This window comes from Acomys minous (assembly GCF_964271855.1).
Source record: "Acomys minous genome assembly, chromosome: 14".
NCBI lineage: Eukaryota > Metazoa > Chordata > Mammalia > Rodentia > Muridae > Acomys > Acomys minous.
In genome coordinates this window covers 44,014,610-44,036,730 of record NC_140496.1, presented here as the reverse complement: position 1 = coordinate 44,036,730, position 22,121 = coordinate 44,014,610, and the positions used below count along the sequence as shown (strand labels likewise).

The 22,121-nt window shown below is 43.2% G+C and overlaps 1 protein-coding gene and 1 long non-coding RNA gene across 3 annotated transcripts in view; one reads left to right on the top strand and one right to left on the bottom strand.

The window, feature by feature from the left end:
- Positions 1-16,445, top strand: part of CLGN (calmegin) — a 30,315-nt gene extending 13,870 nt beyond the window's left edge. For both annotated transcript variants that reach the window (XM_084756555.1, XM_084756556.1), the window contains exons 6-15: positions 1,684-1,765; positions 3,020-3,212; positions 4,065-4,254; positions 9,580-9,693; positions 9,810-9,960; positions 10,957-11,172; positions 12,367-12,492; positions 12,789-12,963; positions 14,239-14,342; positions 15,568-16,445. In XM_084756555.1, the coding sequence (XP_084612681.1) occupies positions 1,684-1,765; positions 3,020-3,212; positions 4,065-4,254; positions 9,580-9,693; positions 9,810-9,960; positions 10,957-11,172; positions 12,367-12,492; positions 12,789-12,963; positions 14,239-14,342; positions 15,568-15,648 (1,432 nt within the window). In that variant the 3' untranslated portion in view covers positions 15,649-16,445. The remainder of the gene's footprint in view (positions 1-1,683; positions 1,766-3,019; positions 3,213-4,064; positions 4,255-9,579; positions 9,694-9,809; positions 9,961-10,956; positions 11,173-12,366; positions 12,493-12,788; positions 12,964-14,238; positions 14,343-15,567) is intronic.
- A 3,495-nt stretch (positions 16,446-19,940) lies between these two features.
- On the bottom strand, positions 19,941-21,953 carry LOC311582449. The gene is made up of 2 exons (XR_014774123.1): positions 20,364-21,953; positions 19,941-20,095 (listed from the first exon to the last, which is right to left on the bottom strand). It is a non-coding gene; the product is annotated as an uncharacterized lncRNA (long non-coding RNA).
- Positions 21,954-22,121: the final 168 nt, after the last annotated feature.

Sequence of the window (22,121 nt, the reverse complement as noted above, 5' to 3'; positions counted from 1 at the left end):
TTAATTTTCCTGAAAATGACAACCTTTAGGCCACAGCAGGCATCATTTCTTCTGTTTTGTTCGTCAAAGATTTGAGCCCCATAAAGAAACTGTCAAATTGTGTTTTAAGTAAAACTTACACTTTAGGGGGACCAAGGTTTCTTTTATTTTTAAACTTTTAAAAAGTATTTTTGCGAAGTTCCATAATAGAACGTGACATTTTTGAGCCTTTATCTCCATATCATCACAATCACCTTAAATTCTTTCAGTGGGTGAGAGCCAAGCCACCATAAGTGAGCAAACTGAATTTAAAGCCTGTTAAATGACTACGCTCCCTCAGCATGTCAGTGGGGCTGGTGCAAGACTCAAGTAGTTTAGCTCTTTCCCGGTTGGGAGTATTTGCTTAGAGCCCCCTCTTATGGACAGCTAGGGAACTGCATCACAGCCGAGCAGCATCTCCCGCAGGCGTGCACCTTATATACATATGTATGTATATATGTATATATATATATATGTATGTATATATGTATATACACTCCTCTCTCTGTCTCTGTCTGTCTGTCTGTCTGTCTGTCTGTCTGTCTGTCTGTCTCCCTCCCCCCCTCTCTCCACCCACCCCACCCCCTGTGATACAAGTGTATATACCAGTTGGGTTCAAACTGACAAGTTATTATTTTGGTTTTATTTTTCGTCTCACCCTCTGAAGTTACTTGGGAAACATTTAGAACCATGTCGTTCATTAAATGATCACTATTGTACATGGTTTCTTTAGTTTTTATCTTTTTGTTTCACTTCACTTAACAAAACCATTTTTCTTTTCTTTTTTTTTTTTTATTTTTCTCACTTTAGTAGCTATTTTATGGGTTTTTTCCCATGTGATTCATTAATTCATCAAACGCCCAAGCTTTTGCTTTATCATCTTAGCAATACTATTTCCTTTTTTTAAAAAAAAAGCCTTAAAAAGGAAAAAATGCCTGAGACTTCTAGTAAATTGTAAATCTATGAGAAACTCGGGTTTTTAGCCATCACACTAACAGTGGAAGTTTCCTTCTTCTCGTGGCTAATTTGAGGTAAACTCCAGGTTACTGAGTGAGACTCTGAACCCTCTTCACTAGAGAAATTCAACAAACTGAAGCCATTGCGCGTGGTTTCAGTGTTGTTGAATTAAAATAAAAGTTGGTGCTGGATTCTGCATCTTGGAAGTTATCATCCGTTTCTGAGAAAGCTGATGGAGCCAGGCTGGGCTTGTACAGAGCGTGGAGGCTGGGGATTGGCTCAGTGGGAGGGTTTATCCAGCTTGCTTGAGACCCTGGATTTGATGCCCAGCTCCCTCAAACAGGAAAATGTAGGGAGAACTTTACTGCATCAGAATTTGAAGTTTCCTGTTGCAGCTTTAATTAAAAAAATCTCTTTATCTCACATTAATACTTTTGCTGGAAAAAATTATGTAAATGAGATAGTTGGTTTATCTGTAGTTGGTTGTACTTATTTTTTTTTAATATTTTATCATCATGACTTCACTTAGAGCATTTGAGGAGCATTTCTGCTCACTTCCTGTAAGGTGTGGATATTCTTTATGTGAACGGGCTTGGTGGTGACGTCAGACAGTTGTGCATGAGGGGGTTGAGAGTAAGTCGTTTTACTTCAACGAGCAGTGAGTAACATTTACTTATCAGCAGTATGTTTCTTTTTCTCTCCGTTTAGATATGAAGTAAATTTTCAAGATGGCATTGATTGTGGAGGTGCATACATTAAACTACTTGCAGACACTGAAGATTTGATTCTGGTATGCCATTTTAATATCTAAGAGCACCTTATTAAAGTCAGTAAGTATTTTAAGGAGTGGTGGACAACAACTGAAATTCTTATTTACAATTGAAAAAGGTAACTGTGTGTCTTGTTCCAACATGAGTTTACGTGGCCTTTACAGTTTGCTGTCAAGACTCCCAGACAGCTGCATTGCGTGGAGAAGACCTCAGCTCTGCTCCTTGTCTGCAGTAGAAGTAATGGGTGCTCAGAGATGCTCCTGATGTCTCAAAGTGCCTCTGAGAAGTCAGAGGGTGGCACAAAGTCCACTTTAAAAGCTGGGCTGTTTCAGTCGCCAACACACAGGAAAGACTATAAAGCAGCTTTGTAGTTCTGAGGGTTTGGGGCCATTTCTTACAGCATCTGCAAAAGAGAAGGTCACAGTGCCAGCTTTGTCAGGGTCTGGCAATAGCGGAAGTAAGGAGGCGTGGTGTTGTTGAGATGGCTTTGCTGCCTGCTGGCCAGCTGTGGGCTGTGCAACAGAAACCGCTTTCTGCACTGCTGGCTTTCAGATCAGGCAACAGAGAGGCCATTTGTAGGATGCAGTGAGGCTATTGTTTAAGGTCTTGAAGGTCTCAGTGGCAAAGTGGCAAAAAACGTAATTGAATTTCTTTAAGTACTTAGGGGACCCACTGAATCCAGAGCCCTGTTAAGGTAAGAACTGTCACCTCCACATCTGAGATGTGACCTCGTGGGCATTCAGAGGGCTCCGAAGCTTGCTCAACCACATGCTCTTGGTCACGTGGCCATGGCAGCATTGGAGCTGCAGTATTTGCATGCAGACCCTGTACTCTGGAGCAGGATACTGTGCCAGGGGAACAGACCCCACAAGGAATGAAATCTGGGGTGCCTCTCTGTCTGAGCACTTTTTTTTTACTAAGTCGGGTCATTTCCTGGTATCTTCCTGAGTAATGGTAATCAATAATCATCTTAATCTAAAGTTATGGATGCTTAGTCTCCCATGAGCTGCCAGCCTATTTGCATACCTCAATTGAAGCTTTTTTTCTGAGCTCGTCCTTGCAGCTTGAGGAAGGAGGCAGCTTGCATTTTTCTAAAGTAACACATAACTTCGAAGCAAAAGTTTTCACTTTGCCATATTCTTTATTATCATTTGTATTATTTGATAAGTTGACATTTAATATAGTCTGTGAACTCCACGCAGTGGACAGAACAGAGAAAGTCAGAGGCTGCGCTGTGACCCTGCTCTGACCTGGACCATCATCTCTCTTTGAAGGAAAACTTTTATGATAAAACATCCTATACCATCATGTTTGGACCAGATAAATGTGGAGAAGATTATAAACTTCATTTTATCTTCAGACACAAACATCCCAAAACTGGAGTTTTTGAAGAAAAGCATGCCAAACCTCCAGACGTGGATCTGAAGGAGTTCTTCACAGACAGGAAGACGCACCTCTACACCCTTGGTAAGCCTTTAATTTATTCATTCAAAAGTCCCCACGGGGATGCTGACGCCTTGTGCTATCAGGAGAAAAGAAATGTATCTACCTTTAAGAAGTTTCTTAGCTGGGCATGGTGGTACACACCTTTAATCCCAGCACTCAGGAGGCAGAGGCAGGCGGATTGCTGTGAGTTCGAGGCCAGCCTGGTCTCCGGGACAGCTAGGGCTGCACAGAGAAAGCCCGTCTCAAAAAAAAAAAAAAAAAAAAAGAAGTTTCTCTTTGGGGGAAGATAAGTTGTGTCTAATGGTGGCAGGGGTGGGAGGGAGGTCAGAAGAGGAAATTTCTGGATGGAAGTCATTAATGGTGCAATGTTTCTGGTAGTGTGCCCAGGGAGAGGGGTTTATGTAGGAAAATGTACGATTGTAGGGAAATCCACTTTTAAGGGTGATGTATACTGACTGGGTCATAAACTCTCAAGTAGTTCTGAAACAGTTTGAATTCTTTGCAATAAATTTGCAACCTGTTAAGTTTGCGGGCTTTGTTTTAATATGAGGAAGACTGGGCTACGTTCTGTGACTGTAAAACAGCGAAACTTTGAGGCCATGAGTCCCCACCAGAGTTAGCTAGCTGTTCGGTAATTTTACCTATGGAAACAATGGACTTTTTTAATGTTGAAAAAATGAGTTTAAGACAAATTTATGTTTATTTTAGAAACTACTGAGCTCGTGATTTCAGCAAGTTTTGATTCAATACATTGGCTTTTTCTAGTTAAGAAAAGATTGTATCCATAAACTTCAGGTCATTTTATTACTTAGAAGATTACCTTTCCAATGTCTGTCTGGATATTAACTATGAAGTGTTGACGTTGTTCTTCAGTGATGAATCCAGATGATACGTTTGAAATCTTAATCGATCAGAAAGTCGTGAACCAAGGGAGCTTGCTAGAGGATGTGGTCCCGCCTATCAATCCACCCAGAGAAATTGATGATCCCAATGATCAAAAGCCCGATGAGTGGGACGACAGAGCCAAAATCCCTGACCCCACGGCAGTCAAGCCGGAGGACTGGTAAGCAAGCTCGGCGGTGACGCCTTGAGCTGACCCAGGGATGGTTAGTGACAGTTACAGCCGTGAAACTCTGAACAGCCGAGCTGTTAAGACTGTTTGCGTTAGTGACTTTGTATAAAATAAGTTGATGTTGTGCATTCCTATCTTTTATTTTAAAGTTTCTGTAATATTTTTATTTTGATGTCTTTTTCTCATCATGTGCTTATTTTTTTTTTTTTATGATATCAGTTCTGTGGAAAGATCGATGAGTTTGAAATAGGAAGCCTTTCATTTTAATTCCTGATTCCTGGCTTGGTGCTATTCATATGTGTGCGGTGTTCTTCATATGCGTGTGGTGTTCTTCATGTGTGTGCGGTGTTCTTTATATGCGTGTGATGTTCTTCATGTGTGTGTTCTTCATATGTGTGTGGTGTTTTTCATATGTGTGCGATATTCTTCATATGTGTGCGGTGTTCTCTAGAGGTGTAGATTGGTTTTTGGTTTGATTTGGTTCAGTTTGGTTTGGTTGGCTGGTTGGTTTTTGTTTTGTTTTATGTTGTTTTAGTTGGCTAATTGTTTGTTTGTTTGTATTGTTTAGCCTTTTGTTTAATAATGACCTGGTTTTAGGTTGCCGCATTATCATCATCTTATAAAACTGCCACGGGACTCACTCACGCCAGCACACTGAAAGAAGCACTGCTTATCTTTACTGGCTGTTTGTGTAGTTTCCATTCCTTAACTGACATCTGCTGGTTTGACAAGTGCTCCCAGCTTGAGGTTAGGTGGTCAGGGATGCCTGTGTGTCACTCTTCTGAACTAGTCTTTGTCTGTCACATATGTTTTATGATTTCTGCATACAAACCACATACTTTCATTCCTAAGAACCAGGTTTTTTCCTGTTGGTTTCATAACCCTTAATAGATTATATATATATATATATATATATTTTTTTTTTTTAATGGAACCACCATGTTAAGGTTGTGCTGCATGACAAATAGCCCCAAAGTGACCAGGCAAAGAGAACAAGCCATGTTGGCTCTTACCTCAGTGGGTTGGGGCAGGGTGTCGAGGTGGTCTGGCTGGGGGCTCTGACTCTAGTTTGTTGACAGGCTGCATCACCGGCTCAAGTGGCGAATCCCTGTCCTTTCCCACATGGCCTTCCCTGTAGCTATGTTCGTGGCATCTTAGATCACATCAGAAGAGAGAGACAGCACCTTGAAATTGCTGCCATATTTTACAACTGGGTCTATGCACCCGTTGGTCTCCCAGCTGGAAGGAGACTTCACAAAGGTGTGAATACAAATCCTAAGATTTTTTTTTTAAGTTTTTCACTTCCTGTGAGACTATAAAATGATTCTTACATGCTTGTTGAAATGCTGTTTTCTCTATATTTTCTTAGTACAGTGAATTACAGTGACTGTCTGTCCAGTGCTGACTAACAGCCACCTGTTCAGCACTAATTTTTTTTTTCAAGACAGGGTTTCTCTGTGTAGTCCTTGCTATCCTGGACTCACTCTGTAGACCAGGCTGGCCTCGAACTCACATCAATCCACCTGTTGCTGGCTCCTGAGTGCTGGGATTAAAGGTCTGTGCCACCACGCCCTGTTTATTCAGCGCTATTATCTTTTCTTATATATAATTTCTTCAGATTTATTTAATTATAAATTCTGTGCTGCTAAACTCATAGCAGTGCATAGTTCTGTGGCTTCTGATGGACACACTGGCTTCTGTCGCGTTTTCATCTCCTCACAAGGGTCTTCATCTGGCTCCCGAGCCTGCCCTGTCCTGGCACTTCTGTCTGCAGCAATTGCACGGAGTGTCATCATTGGCATGTCCATTCACAGGTTGATGGAAATCTTTGTGATGCTCCAGTGTTGTGTAATTACAAGTAATTACATTTTGTAATAGACATTTACAGACAGAATTTTGGATGGACATAAATTTCCGCTATTGGAGGTAAATGCGTAGGCATTGGTGGGCTGTTCAGAAAATGTGTATAAATTGATGAGGAACTGCCAGCCTTTCCTGAGGCCCCAGCTATTTCATTTTGCATTCCCACCAGGTTCACCCAAGGGTGTCAGCTGGTTTTTACATTTGCAGCATCCTGTTTCTGTTTTTGTTTTCTTTTCTTTTGGACTACTCTAAAAGGTTTGCAGTGGAAGCTTATTGTTTTAACTCACGTTCCCCAAATCTCACACAGCACCTGGTCCTTTCCCTTGACCCCACAATGTCGTGTGACAGTCAGAGGACCACCCAAGTTTGTCAGCTCTCTCTCCTTCCATCCCACAGGTCCTGGGGATTGAACTCAGGTCTTGTGTGGCAGCCCACATCTTCACCCACTGAGCCATCTTGATGGCCCTAACGTGGGTTTCTTACAGGCGACATGTATTTGGTTTTTTTCTACTCTGCTTTCTGTGAGCTCTCCCAGCTGTTACATGTCTGAAAGTGTGTTTACATCAGCATAGTTTTTGAAGACTGTCTTTACTGACAGCTAAGCAGTGTGGGCGGCTCTCTCTGACGAGGCATCACTTTCCTTGAGGCTTGCTTTCGTAATGATGGGTTGATGATCTCTGCCTAGTGTGTCATTGATTTTCAGTTTTAGGGTATTTTTCCCCACACTGCCAGTTTTCGTAGGTTTGGTTTTGCCCTGTTCTGGTGTGGGTTTCTTTTTCCTCACGAGGTCTTCCTTCCGGCTCTTTGAGCTTCTTAGAATGTAGGTAGGCAGTTTGTGCAGTGTGTAGATTTGGCTGCTACTTCCCTGGGCATCCTGGCAGCTGCTCTACACTGTGTGTTTCATTGTTTGCCATTGTCTCACATTTCTTTTCTTTGTCTTTATGTGAAAAGTCATTCATTTCCTCCAGTCACTTGTTTTCAAACATTGTTGTGACCACCTGTCAAGAACACGGGCTCTTGTTAGGAAAACCAAATGAGTCTGTGCTGATGCACAGAGACGCTGGCCACAATGGGATGTCTTTCCTGGCCATGGTGGGATGCCTTTCCTGGCCATGGTGGGATACCTTTCCTGGACATGGTGGGATGCCTTTCCTGGCCATGGTGGGATGCCTTTCCTGGCCATGGTGGGATACCTTTCCTGGACATGGTGGGATGTCTTTCCTGGCCATGGTGGGATGCCTTTCCTGGCCGTGGTGGGATGCCTTTCCTGGCCATGGTGGGATGTCTTTCCTGGCCATGGTGGGATACCTTTCCTGGCCATGGTGGGATGTCTTTCCTGGCCATGGTGGGATGCCTTTCCTGGACATGGTGGGATGCCTTTCCTGGACATGGTGGGATACCTTTCCTGGCCATGGTGGGGTACCTTTCCTGGACATGGTGGGATGTCTTTCCTGGCCATGGTGGGATGCCTTTCCTTCAGGGAGCTTTACAGAAAGTGGGAGGAGCAAGCTGTTGGGTAGAAAGTAAGTAGTGACTTCCAAGCCATCCTTTGTCCCAGGAGCTCACACCACTTCAGACTTGTAGACCCAGAAAGGGGAAGAAGCTGTAGACAACAGCTTCGCATTAGTCCAATGCGTTAGGTTTGTGTTAGGAGATGCTAAAAGAAAGGCTATGTCAAACGCCACCATCTGCTTGCTGTACATGTTCAGAGACTGACTCTGACTGTGAATGTAGCAGAATTGGGTTTGGTTTGCAGCTCAAGGCTTGTGTGAGAAGCCATGGCTGAGCTGATGACATCACAAAGTCCGTTCTCCACAGGGATGCCGACGTCTGGGTCACTCTGCGGCTCACCATGCCCAAGCTCCTCAGGGCTCTCTTCCTATGTGTTACTTCTTAAATTAAAATAGGAGAATTAAATATGGAGAGTTTTATTTTTTAAATGGAGTAGGAAGAATTTTTTAAAATATGACATAAATTAGAAAAATCATAAAATGTTAATACAGTCAGCTGCCTGAAAACATATGTTTTGTATATGGCAAAAGGAAGAATGATAGGGCGGGTAAGGTGCTAGAAACATGTGGCTCTGCACTGGAAACTGTGAACAGGAGGGTCAGGACATCAGTGCTGTTCTAGACTGCACAGAAAGCTCCAGGCTAGCATGGGTACACAAGACCCTGTCTTTAAAAAGAGAAAGCACCAAAAACATATAATTAAAGGCGCATGAGGGCTGGGTGAGCTGGCTTATTAGGTAAAGGTGCCTGCCACAGGTCCTGGGGGCCAGGGTTTCGCCCCAGGAGCCCGCATGAAGGACAGAACAGACTTCTGCAAATTGCCCTTTAACTAACTGTGTGCTGTGGCATAGAGTGCACATGCACATACACGTGTGTATGTGTTTGCACACAGTGCCAGAAATAAATAAAAATTAATGTGATATTTTGAAACCCTGAAAGAGTGGAAAGATTACATTTTTACAGCATATAGCCAACAAAGGGCTAATTTCTTATTGCAAAGGGACTAAGCTACCTAAAGAGATACGGATGGCTTGTATACACACATGCGCGTGCCTAGCTTAGCTGCAGACACCATGCTTCTGGATATCCAGGCTAGATTCCGACATCTGCTTTCCTCTCAGCATGTCCTACCTTGCCTGAGTTATCGCTGGGATTGCCCACTGAGCTCTGCTTCCGGCTAGCCCTGTAAGCTCTTTCTAGATGTTTCCAAGCTATTCCCACACACATACAAACTCCAAAGGCTTCTCAACCACACGGGCAGGGGGAGCTGTGGAGATGAACACATTCCTCGGTGCCAGTGTCTGGGTTAGATTTCTTTCACTGTGACAGAAAACGCTCAGGAGTCAACACATAAGGAAGACAGACTTGGGCTCAGTTTCAGCCATTTTGTCCTGGCTCCACTGTTGGTGGGTGTGTGGCCAGGACACCTGGGAAAGGAGTGTATTATCAAGCAGAGAAGGATTGTTTTATATACCAAGATCCCCACTTGAAATCTGGCAAGCTAGGCATCTGAAGCTAGGTTCATTTGTGAAATCAAAGCCCTTACGGTCCAATCACCTCACCCCTGAATTCGACTGCACTGGGGACCAAGCCCCCAACATATAAAGTCCAAACCATATCAGTAAGCATCCAGTCCAGAATTGTCGCTGGCTGAGTTTGAGTGACAGAAGCAAGATGGAGCATGTTGGGTATGCAGTACTGTCGTTTATGCGACAAAGTGTGTACACAAGTGTGCATGGAATGCAAGACCACACAAGACAAGTTAATGAAGTGTGTGTGTGTGTGTGTGTGTGTGTGTGTGTGTGTGTGTTGGGGTGTAAGGTGCCCTTAGTAGGCACACAGACCAAATGATAGGACACACTGCCACAATACCTTCTGGGCATTTTGACATGTGTATGTAAGAACTTCTTAACATACAATAATTACAATTGTGTATTTACAGGGATGAAAATGAACCTGCCCAAATAGAAGACTCAAGTGCCGTTAAGCCTGATGGCTGGCTTGATGATGAGCCAAAATTTATCCCCAATCCTAACGCTCAGAAGCCTGACGACTGGTAAGCATTCTTTAATTGCACAAAAGGTGCCAAATGTATCTTGATTATTTACTATTTTTTATTGCTTCCTGCAAAGACTGTAAGTCACTGTATTCCCCCTGCTCTGATAACTTCAGGAGTGACGACATGGATGGAGAGTGGGAGGCACCACACATGCCTAACCCGGCCTGTCAAATCGGATGTGGCGAATGGAAACCTCCCATGATTGATAACCCAAAATACAAAGGAATCTGGAGGCCACCAATGATCAATAACCCTAACTACCAGGTAACAACCACTGTCCCAGGTCCGGAGTAAGGTCGAGCTTTCGCTTAACCTAATCCTCAACAATGTCCTGTAGCTTTTCGAAGTTTGATTTGTAATTTTCTGAAGTTAAGGAAAGTCAACTAATTTAGGTCAGGAAAGAGAAAGGGGTGGGGGTGGGGTCATGCAAAGAACTCCCTGGGAGGGGAACATAGAATAGATTTTATGGGTGGGGACAGGAGTGGGGGGCATCGGGTGGGGAAAGATGGGGTAGAGGGAGAGAGTGAGGGGAGAGATGACTGCAATTGGAACACACACACACACACACACACACACACACACACACACACACATATATATATGTATGTAAATTCTCTTCTCAATAGCCAATTGATATTTACTTTGGAATAAAGTTCTATTTCAGAAGTAAACAAATGATTTCTCATGGAGATGACTCACATTGCTCATTTCAATAATTAGTGTCTGTGTTTCGTGAACTCCTTATTCATTTAACATTGTTAAAATTCAGAATTTTTAAACTGTCAGACATTTTGGGGTGATCTGGCTTTTCTTACATTATTCATTTAACCTTCTAGTTTGTCTTTCTAATGACTCATTGGTGTCTCTCACAGTGTGCAAATGTGGTTATAATCTAACTCTTTACTGTAGTCTTTCCTCATAGCATTCATCACAAAGTGTGTGTGTGTGTGTGTGTGTGTGTGTGTGTGTGTGTGTGCAAGAGTTTCTCTCATTAGACCTGGAACTTTCTGATTCAAGTAGACTGGCTGTCCGACGAACTCCAGGGGTTCCTGTTTGTGTCTCCTCAGGACTGGGCTTACAGACACACACTACAGCACCAGCTTTTTAAATAAGACTAACCTCAGGTCCATGTACCTTCGTACAGGGGCAAGCACACCACCAACTGAGCCATCTCCCCATCCCTTTTAAAAGGTTTCTTCTGTTCCTTTTTATTTCACGACATCACTTTGTTTTAAACGCCTTCATTTGCTGTTTCTCCAGGGAATCTGGAGTCCTCAGAAGATTCCTAACCCAGATTATTTTGAAGATGACCACCCATTCCTTCTGACTTCTTTCAGTGCTCTGGGCTTAGAGCTTTGGTCCATGACTCCCAACATCTACTTTGATAATTTTATCATCTGTTCAGAAAAGCAGGTGGCAGATCACTGGGCTACAGATGGCTGGGAACTGAAGATAATGGTGGCAAATGCTAATGAGGTATGAGTGACCACAGGTGAGCAATGTAACGATGGGCGGAGTCACGGGACCCACTCCTGGCTGTGGGTCACACACAGATGCAATAATTACTAATGCCCAGGAGACGGACTCGCATACATCTCATAGACAGAATATTTAGCTTTCCTGCAGACTCTATGGTGAACTCTGCATGCAGATATCTGTCCTCGTTTCATTAATTAAATTGTGATAGCTTTAATGAGATTCAAAGTCTAATTGTGGTCCGTGCACTAAGAAAGAATTCTTTGTGTTTCCATGATGGCAGTGCAAGGCTAAGTCTTAACATAATCTATATGCAGCTCAAGGGTTTTCACCTAGAGAAATACCAAGAAACCTAAACTCAACATTTTTGTGTTTGTTTCCACTGCGGCTATTTGCTCAGGACTAGCTGATTTTTTGAGCCTTCTAGGATTATAGCTGCAGGATCCTGCACACAGCACTTTATGTGGGTGCCAGCAACCAAACTCATATTACTAAGCCTGCACATCAGGCACTTTAATCTGCTGAACCATTCACTCACCCACATTTGGTTTCTTTCTTTTTCTTTTTCTTTTTCTTCTTCTTTTTCTCTTCTTCTTCTTCTTCTTCTTCTTCTTCTTCTTCTTCTTCTTCTTCTTCTTCTTCTTCTTTATTTTTGTTTTGTTGTTGTTTTGCTTTGTTTTATATTTTCAAGACAAGTTTCTCCTGGTAGCCTTGGCTGTTCTGCACTCACTCTGTAGACCAGGCTGGACTGGAACTCACAGAGATTCCTCTGCCTCTGCCTCTGCCTCTGCCTCTGCCTCTGCCTCTGCCTCTGCCTCTGCCTCTGCCTCCAGAGTGCTGGGATTAAAGGTGTGCACCACCACACCTGGCCCCATTTGGTTTCTTTATAGAAACTTGATTGCTACAATCGAAATATGTAGATTTTTACTTTAATAAAATAAAATTAATACACAAGGGGCCTCTTGTGAAATTGTTCTATAAAAGAAAAGGAGAACGCAATAATCCCTGAGCGATTTTACCCAGAAGTTATTTAATTAACAGAGTATATTGTCACAGGTGTCTTTTTCAGTGTGTGTGGTGTGTGTGTGGTGTGTGTGTGTGTGTGTGTGTGTGTGTAGCAGGTGGCGTAAATGGCGTACATAATCTGTATTTCCCAGTGACAGTTTGTGAACTCTGCGCTGACTTCTCCCACAGCCTGGTGTACTCAGACAGCTAATGATAGCCACAGAGGAACGCCCGTGGCTTTGGCTCGTGTACCTTGTGATGGTGGGGTTGCCCATAGCACTGGTCACTTCATTCTTTCGGCCGAGAAAAGTAAAGGTAAAGAAAACACACCTTTTTCAACTTAGTTGTTCAGATTTGCTTGTGTTCCCGAGTTGTATGAATCAGTCATGTAATGAACACGATGTAAATGTAATGACTTTCGTTTCCTGTAAGATTGAGTTTTTTATGCCCCTACCAGTTAGTGCAAAATAAGAAAAAAATGGTAGATAAATGTTATGATGGAGAGGACACACATTGTCCACTTCAGTAATTAGTATCTATGCACTAAAATAACATTTAAAATAAATAGTGCTTTGCTTTAGTAAAAAACAGCTTTTGTTCAACTACCACAGAAAAAATATGAAGATATGCAGCCTAAAAAACCTGACATATGTAAACCGCAAACTAAGGCAGCTCTGGAACACGGGGAAGAGGAGAAGACCCCCGAGAAGCCAGATTTGGAAGAGGAAAAGAAGCCAAGTGCTGGTGACGTTGGTGACATGGGTGACGTCGCCATCATGGAAAAGGGTAAGACTGTGTTGGGGACTTGTGACAGTGCCCTGGCCCACCAGCACTGACCGAGAACTGTCCCGTCCTGCTCAGTGTCCAATGTGCACTGGAACTGCCAAGAACATGTGACTTTTTGGCCGTGTGGCTTAGCAGTCCTCTGAGAGGGCCAGCCCTTGGAGGAGCCGCCCCGTCTACACTGCTGGTCCTTATGGCACAGTGTCTTTTGCTTCCGAGATGACAAATGAGCTGCTGTGTGCACGGTTATGTGACCAGAGGGACAGTTCCTCACCCCCGATGGGGCACCCACAGCAGACCAGAAGGTTCCACCCCAGTCTAGCTTGGTGAACCTCTGGGTTCCTCACGGGTGCGTGGATGACTCAAAGGCAGCATGCATGTGTGTGCATGTGTATGTCATGTAGCACACACGGAAGTCAGAGGACAGCTTGCAAGACTTAAGTTCTTTTAAAAGAGTGTGTGTGTGTGTGTGTGTGTGTGTGTGTGTGTGTGTGTCTAACTTCTTTAGCCTGTAAGTTCTCAGAGTCTTTGTAACTTATTAGTGCTTTATGTCTGTCTATTGTAGAGAGCGTTCACAAATAACTAATTTGGGAGGGCTTAAATAGCAAAAGGGCCTTATTTTAGAAGCAGTTTTGCAGTTCAGAACTGTACCTCACTATGCATGTGGAAACGTGTGAGGAAGGCAGAGGTGACATGTGCCGACTTCCGTTTCCTCAAATCTAACTTTTGATAAAGTAAGTTTTGACTTTAGGTAGCTCTCAGGACACGCTCTCTTTTTTATGTGTGATGCTACATCCTCTTCCTCCTCCTCTTCCTCCTCCTCTCTGTCCTTCTCTCTCCTCTTTTCCTCCTCTGTTTCCTCTCCCTCCCTCCTCATAGCCCTCCTGTCTTCTCGTAATGGCAGTGACAAAGTTGGAGACTTGGCTAACAGAATCCACAGGAGAGTCTGTAGTGAAAGGGTGAACGGCAGCTCCTACAGACTCGACAATCATTGCAAACTGAAAAACACAAAGGTCACCCTAAGTGAAGGGTGTCGCCAAGACATGATGGCCAGCCCGTTGAGGACTGTTTGGGTTTTGTGTATTATATAATCATAATTTAGAACCTTACCCTTTGCTTCAAAGAGATTATAAATGTACCGAGTATTTTCAGTTTTGAAGGGTAGAAATAGCTTATGTAATTTGGGGATGTAAATAGATCCCCCTTGATTGTTAATACTCTTCTATAGCAAAATCCTAACTCATGGAGTCTCTGCCTCTGATAAAATGTGCATTCTAGAGGAGGAAGTTGGTGAACCGGAAGAGAAGAGTGAAGAAGAGTGTGAAATCATAGAAGGGCAAGAGGAAGTGAACAAGTTGAATAAATCTGGATCAGAGGATGAGGTAAGCCCTCCTCACAGAACAAACTCTCACCGTGCCCCCCACCCCACACACAACCTTGAGTACGTGCCTCCAGGTTACCCTTAAACAAGTTTGTAGCGGTTATGTGGCGTCCCAGTGACACCTGATGGGGGAGCATCTGCCTGTGCCACATGCAGTGTGAGGCAGACTGCGTTTGGTACAGAGAACACTGAGTACTTAAAATGCAATCCTCCTGCGGAACACACAGAGCTGCTGAAAGACTTGTCTCAAACCACCTTCTAGTCATTTTATTTTAGTTTTGTTTTCTTTTGTTTGTTGTTGGTGCTGGTTTTGGTTGTGTGTATGTGTGTGTGTGTGTGTGTGTGTGTGTGTGTGTGTGTGTGTTGGTTTTTTTGAGGGGTTCTTTTTTTTTTTTTTTTTGCTTTTGCTTGTTTGGTTGGTTGGTTTGGTTTGGTTTCAAGACAGGGCATATCTGTGTATCTTTGGCTGTCCTGGACCTACTTTGTAGACCAGGCTGGCCTCAAACTGACAACGATCCACCTGCCTCTACCTCCTGAGTGCTGGATTAAAAGTGTGTGCCCCCACGCCAGGCTTATTTTGTTTTCTTGTGTATATTTGTCAATAAATCATTTTTAAATAGCATAATTTTGTGAAAATAACTTGGTGTGTTGCATTAGTGTTCTGAATGACTTTAGCCACATAATGTCTCCGTGCCCGGGTTTTGTTCTTAAAGTTTGCTTTTAGGTACAAACACACTCCGAAAGGTAAAGAAAAGAGAGAAAACTGTCAAGACATTACGTTTTCCCCCTCCCTTCTAATTTTTCTGGAAGTTCTCTTTCCAGCAGTTTTGAAATAGTCTCTGTGAAACCATCTCAGGACTCACCCCGCCCCCCCACACACACACACCCCCACACACACCCCGCCCCCCCACACACCCCCATAGAGACTGTGTCTCCTAATCCCACCGGGGAAACTACAACTACTTCCTACAAGATTGAGACCACGTTTGGAGTTATGAATAAGACGCTGCAGGGGTGGCTGTAGTGCTCTTTGTCACACGCTTATTTGATAAGCAGGCTTTATTTTGAAAATGCCAGGAGGCCAGTGTAAACAAATAAAACGTCAAGGTGGCTTTGTGGGAGCCTGTGTAACATGGCGGCGCTGGGTGATAGAGCAGCCTGCTGCCACCGCTGACTAGGTGCAGGTCACGTGACAGGAAACATTCCCATCATTCCTTGTGTTCCAGATGAAAGAAGCTGATGAGAGCACAGGATCCGGGGACGCACCAGTCAAGTCGTTACGCAAGCGGAGGGTGCGGAAAGACTGAAGGCGTCAAGTACGGCCACTCCCTAGAGGGAGGGACAGCAAATCCACCTGCGCGAGCTCTTTCTAACTATCTAGCGATGTTACTCTTTCAAATACTTCTTTCTTTCTTTCTTTCTTTCTTTCTTTCTTTCTTTCTTTCTTTGTGGGGGGTGGGGAAAAGGAACTTTGAAGTTGACTGGTCTTTGAATTTAGAATAAAGGAAAAGTGGCACATTACATGCGACCCACGAGATTAACGTCCTTGCAGGTTACAGTTTTAACAGTTGGAAGAGGGTTTTGGTTTTATAGAGCAAAAATCACATGCTTGTGTTGTCGTTCATCCGCTACTGGAAAAAACTAGCTGTTGGACCGTTCTCTTAAATGGCTATGCAAGAAGATATGGGTTAGTTTACAGTAAGATGTGTGTTCCGTTCTACAGACTGAAAGTGATGAAGTTCGTGTATAATAGTTTGATTCTGTCAGCACTCTAAAGTGTATGTGAGCCACACTTACCTTGCTTGTCTTCCTCTGCAGTTAGGGTCAGTTAACTTAGAGATTCCTTGAAGAGGTGCTGTGTTGACAGGTGTGTCAACTGAACAAACGTTTAAGTGTCACTCATTCGATCACTGGGTAATGAAAAGGCAAGCAGAGTTTACATGTAAGCACAAGCTAATAGGCTTTTCAAAACCAAATAATGCAGAGATTATTTTTTTTTTCAAGCTCTTGTGGCCACTTGATGCTTAAATGGCTTACCTCATTCACAAAACTGCATGTGAACACATTGATCTTGAAAATAAAATTTAATATATTTTCCATTTAAGTTACAGCTTCTCTATGGATCATTACTGGGGAGGCTTTGTTTACTGTTGTGGGATCCTAATGGCTAAATCTAGCCCTGCAGCTGTGTGTTTTAACCATGCTTTCCTGCTGACGAGGTCCCGTGGATCCTGAGTCTGCTGTCACCCTCACAGCTGCACCTTCCAAACTACCTTATCAGCAGTGTTGTTCCACTTAAAAAGTTTCATTTGCAGACCGTTCTACCCTATAGTGGCAGGTGTCCCTCCTCTGAAAGGCCATTTAAGTCCACATGAAGACCAGAGGACATCTTTAATGCTAAGTCCCCATGGAATGTTTTATGAGTTGGCATTTGTTTTGCAGGCATGCGCACCCCACCTTTCAACTCCCTCATGTAGGTATGTTCAGAACTCACACACTGAAAATAAACCCTAGCATCACTTCCCTGAAGGAGGCCGAGCAGAGACAATGACATTGTTTGCATCTTTCAGGATGATGTGAGAAGTCGAGTGAGCGCTGTCCCCATGGCCGTGGTCTAACGTCACAAATTCGTGGTGGAGTTTTAACACACAGCTAGCCATAACTAGAATTTACCTAGCAATAATAGAGATTAGCACAGCTTTCAAGGGCTCCTCCTTTTCCCTTGAACTAGACATTTGAAATAATTCTAAATGAAAATAGATCTCAAGTTAAACAACTGCGCCTCAAAGGGTTTAAATCCTCTCTGAAGTTGATGTAAATCAGGCTTGGCACACAACTCATGTGTGAACACATTTTCTGAAGATCGGTTAGAGCTGTTTGAACTCTCTTGGTTGCAGATTCACTCAGCATGGACATTTGGTTAAACTTCAGGAGCTTGCAGTGGGAATACACGAACAACAAAATTTTATTTTTATAGTTTTCCTGATGCAGGGTTCCACTCTGTAGCTCAAGCTGGCCTGAAACTCCTGTGCAGCCCAGGCAGCATGCCTCCTACCCCAGCCTCTCAGTGCTGGCACTGCAAGCACGAGAAGGCATGCAAACATCACTGCAAATTCCTGGCCGTGTTTCCCTTTGGGGAGGTGCCATGGCTGACAGTTCAACCCAAACTAAAACGCTTGCTAGGAACACACGAGATCTATGCAATTGACAGGAGTTTGAATAGCCAAGTGGCTTTTTTATTTCTTTATCCTAATCTGACTTTGTTTAAAATTACTTGAATTTATTATTTTCTCTAATAAAAAGGTAAATATATATGTATATATGTTTTGCTTTCTTAGTTCTTTTCAGCATTTTAATAAAGTAATTTTTTAAAGATTTGTTTTTATTTTGTCTGTTCGTGTGCCTGAGTTTGTGTTTGTACACATGTGTGCAGGTACCCGTAGAGACCCAAAGAAGGCACGGATGCCCTGGAAGTGGATTTACAGGTGGTCATGGGCTTCCATGTTGGTGCTGGGAACCGAACTTGGCTCCTCTGCAAGAGCTGCCCATGCTGTTAATGGCTGAGCCATCTCTTTGGCCTCTGCTTCTTTTCCTTGAGAATACTCTTCAGCTAGGCTCACTTCCCCTGACCATCTCTAAGATGACATCACTGTCCATTAGCACTAGTGTCAATCTCCACTTGGAGGAACACAGAGTGGAAAAGCTTGTAGAAGATAAACCACTGCAGTGTACCATGAAATCTAGAATTCTTGAGGTGGTTTCATGAGGCCAGGGAAATAGCTCAGTGGGTAAAAGTGTTTGCCACATGGACATGGCAATCTGAGTCCTCTGAAGCGAGGTGTGTGTGTGTGTGTGTGTGTGTGTGTGTGTGTGTGTGTGTGTGCGCGCGCGCGCGCGCGCACGCACACACGCAAACTGATTTTGTATGCAGTAGAAACTATTCAGAACCAAACTCATAACTTACTCTCTGGATACCTACCTGTGAGGTTCTCTTTTAGATTGTGGTTGTGTGTTTTACTTTTTTTTTTTTTTTAAGATTTAGTTATTATTTATACACTATTCTGCCTGCATGTGTGCCAACACACCAGAAGAGGGCATCAGATCTTATTATAGATGGTCGTGAGCCACCATGTGGTTGCTGGGAAGTGAACTCAGGACCTTTGGGAGAGCAGCCAGTACTCCTAACCTCTGAGCCATCTCTCCAGCCCGTGTGCGTTACGGTATTTTGTATCCATTCAGCCTACAAGGCAAATAACTGACACAGGGAGACTGAAACGTACTTCACCAGGCAGAGTCTGAACTGATTCTAATCTACTCGTAAACTAAACAAACTACTCTAAACCTTATAACATACATATATTCCAAGCACTTGACACTATGACCCCTGGGCTGGTCCTCCTCAAGTGCCCTCCATCCTCCTTTGTCTGTGTAGCCTTGGCCTGGGTTATGTCTTTTACATAGATAATTTATATGAAATCAAATTTCAACAATCTCCAGTCATTTATTCCCAAAGCATATAGGTATCACACTTTCCTATAGTATCAGGCAGTTAGGAAATGAAGCTGTCTTAGTCTTTTCTAAGACACCATGATCAAAACACTTATAAAAAACAGCGTTTAACATGGGCTTATGTCAGAGGCATACAGTCCACAAGGACTAAGCAAAGACATGACAGCAGGTCGGCAAGGAGGAGGCAGAGAACTCACCTGGGAGGGCACAAATCCTTTGAAAACTCAAAGCCCACTTGTGGAGGAATGTCTTGAGTGGATATAACAACTGTCAATGAAGCACTGTTTAGCCAATCAGCTGTGCAGAAGGAGAGGAAGTGGAAGGCGGGACTTCCTGCAGAAGGGGCGGAGCCAGGAGTTGACAGTTAAAGTGGACAGTTGATGGTTGACCTCTGACAGAGGGAGTTGGAGGGGAGAAGTGGCCTGAGAAGGATCAGATTGGCAAATGCTTGGGATATGTGTAGGTTATGAGGATTAAAGTAGTTTTAGTTTGTTAGGTTAGTAGCAGTTTAGATTCTTCAGTCTCTTTGTGTCAGTTATTGGCTTCCTAGGCCAAACAGATAAATTTTGTTGTAACACCCGCTCCCAGTGACACACCTCCTACCCTTCCCAGGTAGTTCCATCATCTGGGGACCAAGGATCCAAATAGATAATGCTTATGGGGCCATTCTCATCCAAACCACCACAGAAGCCACCTCCCCTTGACAGGTTAGATGAGGCAAGCTAGTGGGAAAGAATATGAACTTGGAAACATATTTAAAGGTTCTTTTGTTTTGTTGGTTTTTGTTTTGTTTGTTTTGTCTGCATGCAGTAATGTATACCCAGGCACCTCTTGGAGCTCTGGTTGTCAGCTGTGCATCTGAGTGCTGAGAACTTTCCAAGAACGGCATGAACTTAGCCACTGAGCCTTCCCTCCATCATCTTTGGAAACAGTCTGTCTCTACAGCCTGTACACAGGACAGGAAGGGCAATATTGGAGGTGACAGGCACTAGCACAACTAGAAAAACAACCATCTTTCACACCCACCACGGTGTCTTACACTTTGGTATTTGTTTGCAATCTGCATTCTTTGTAAAAAAAAAACAGAGGGTTATCTCCAAGTTTTAATCATAGATACTTGATACATCTTCTGTAAACTTTTAAACAGACTAAATACACTGTAGCACTTTTTACCATCAATGTGAGTTTGAGGGCAGCCTGGTCTACACAGTGAGTTCCAGATTAGCCAAGGCTATAGAGAGAGACCTGTGATGGAGTAAAAGTAAATCTTTGTTACGGTAAATTTGCCATTTAAATTCCATTCCTTTCAGGTTTTAGTGGAGTTTGCTTTCTGGGTGAAGTAGTTCAGAGGCAATGGTATCATTTGCCCAAGGCTTTTTCTTTTTTCATTTATTTCCTCACTTCACAGCCTGATCCCAGCCCCACCCCCATGTCCCGCTACCCCCACTTCTCAGAGAAAGGGAGGCCACCAAAGAGTGCCAACCTTAAACAGCTGCCCATGTAACAGTCTCACCTTACAAGCAAACTTAAGAATGAAAAGAGCCTCTGATACTTGGTTATGGCAGCTTGGAAGAAGTTCCTGGCGACAATCAGAAGTAGGCAATCATGGGTTAAGAACACATTATTAAACAAGTAAAGCTTTACAGGCTAAACAATTAAGACCCACTTTTTCTTTGCATCTGACCATAAAATTAATCTTAGGGCCTAAAATTCCACATCACTTTTATCCTATGAAAAGGACCACATATTAAAAGGGAAACCACTGACCAGGAATAAGGGTGAGGCGTTACAACTTGACAGAAGTAGAAGCTTAGGTGTGATTCTTATGACAAGAGTTTATTGCTTTGTACAATCCAGAAGGAAACGTCGATCTCTGTTTAAGGAACTTCATGACCTTGGTGCCAACACTCAGCAGCCCAACCCGACCCCCCCCAGATGGGCTTTTGTACACTGTGTACTGTCTATCCCATTTACCACCAATTTTCATGGATTCTGATACAGAAACTAATTCCCTATAAATCATAACATTATAAAATGCAAAAATGCATTGTTCTGAAGCATCGGGCCCTATAAGTTCCAAATAAAGCACTGAGGGACGCAGCATCCTGCTGTGGAGAGCGGGCAGGCAGCAGGAATGTAACTCAGGGTGAGAAGGTAATGTCAGTACTGAAGGAAGCTCTTCTTTGGGACCCAGGGGGAAGGTGCCACATCTGCCTGACTGCTCTAACAAAATGCCACACTCTAGGTGACTTCTAAACAATTTAAAAACATATATATTTGGCACAGCTCTGGAGGCCAAGGTGAGGTTAACTGTCTTAATCTGGGTTTTATTGTCATGAAGAGACACCATGACCATGGTGACTCTTATAAATGGGAACATTTCATTGGGGCTGGCTTAGAGTTCAGAGATTTAATCCATTATTTGTTAAAGGCTTTTTGATCCCATTGTGACCCTCTGAGATTGTGAACTTTAAAAATCTGTTTCTTGTTTGGTGTGACTCAGTCCTAAGACACAACTTTAATCCAAGAGATGTGTGTACATGGGATTAAATAAAGTCATCCCTAGATCAACAGAGATCAGCAAGACACCAGCTGGCAGGGCATAATCCAAAGGAGGGCACTGAATTGAAAAGTACTTAGGACAGTGTGGAGGAAGGGGAGATTTTGGCTTTTTTCCTTCTGGGATGTGAACTGAGTAGAAAGGGCTTTTTTTGTTCTGGGACTTTGGAATTTTCAATTTAAAAGATACAAAAACCAAAAAGAAAATACAAAGATTTATCTGAAAGCTTTGAGCCGAACAGACCCAACCTGCTCTAGTCACAGCATCCTCAGAGATGTCTTATGTGCATTTCAGCTGGTTGAGAAGTACATAGTCTCCTCTGTTAGGGAATCAAGTCCTAGAGAGAAAGGTTTACCAGTCAGGCTTAGAGGAGAGCTTGTGGGCCTGGACAGATGGCTCAGTGGTTAGGAGCACTCACTATTCTTCCAGAGGTCCTGAGTTCAATTCCCAACACCCACATGGCAGCTCACAACTGTCTGTAACTCCAATTCTAGAGGATCTGACACCCTTACACCAATGCATATAAAATAAGTTAAATATATATATATATATATATATATATATATATATATATATATATATATATATATATAAGAGCTTGTGTTGGAGGATGTTTTTGTGCACTGTGTATTCAAATGCTGATTTCTGGTTGCAGTCTGGACATGGGCACTGTCAATTCTATGAAGCATCTCCTGTCTCAATGCTGTGTAC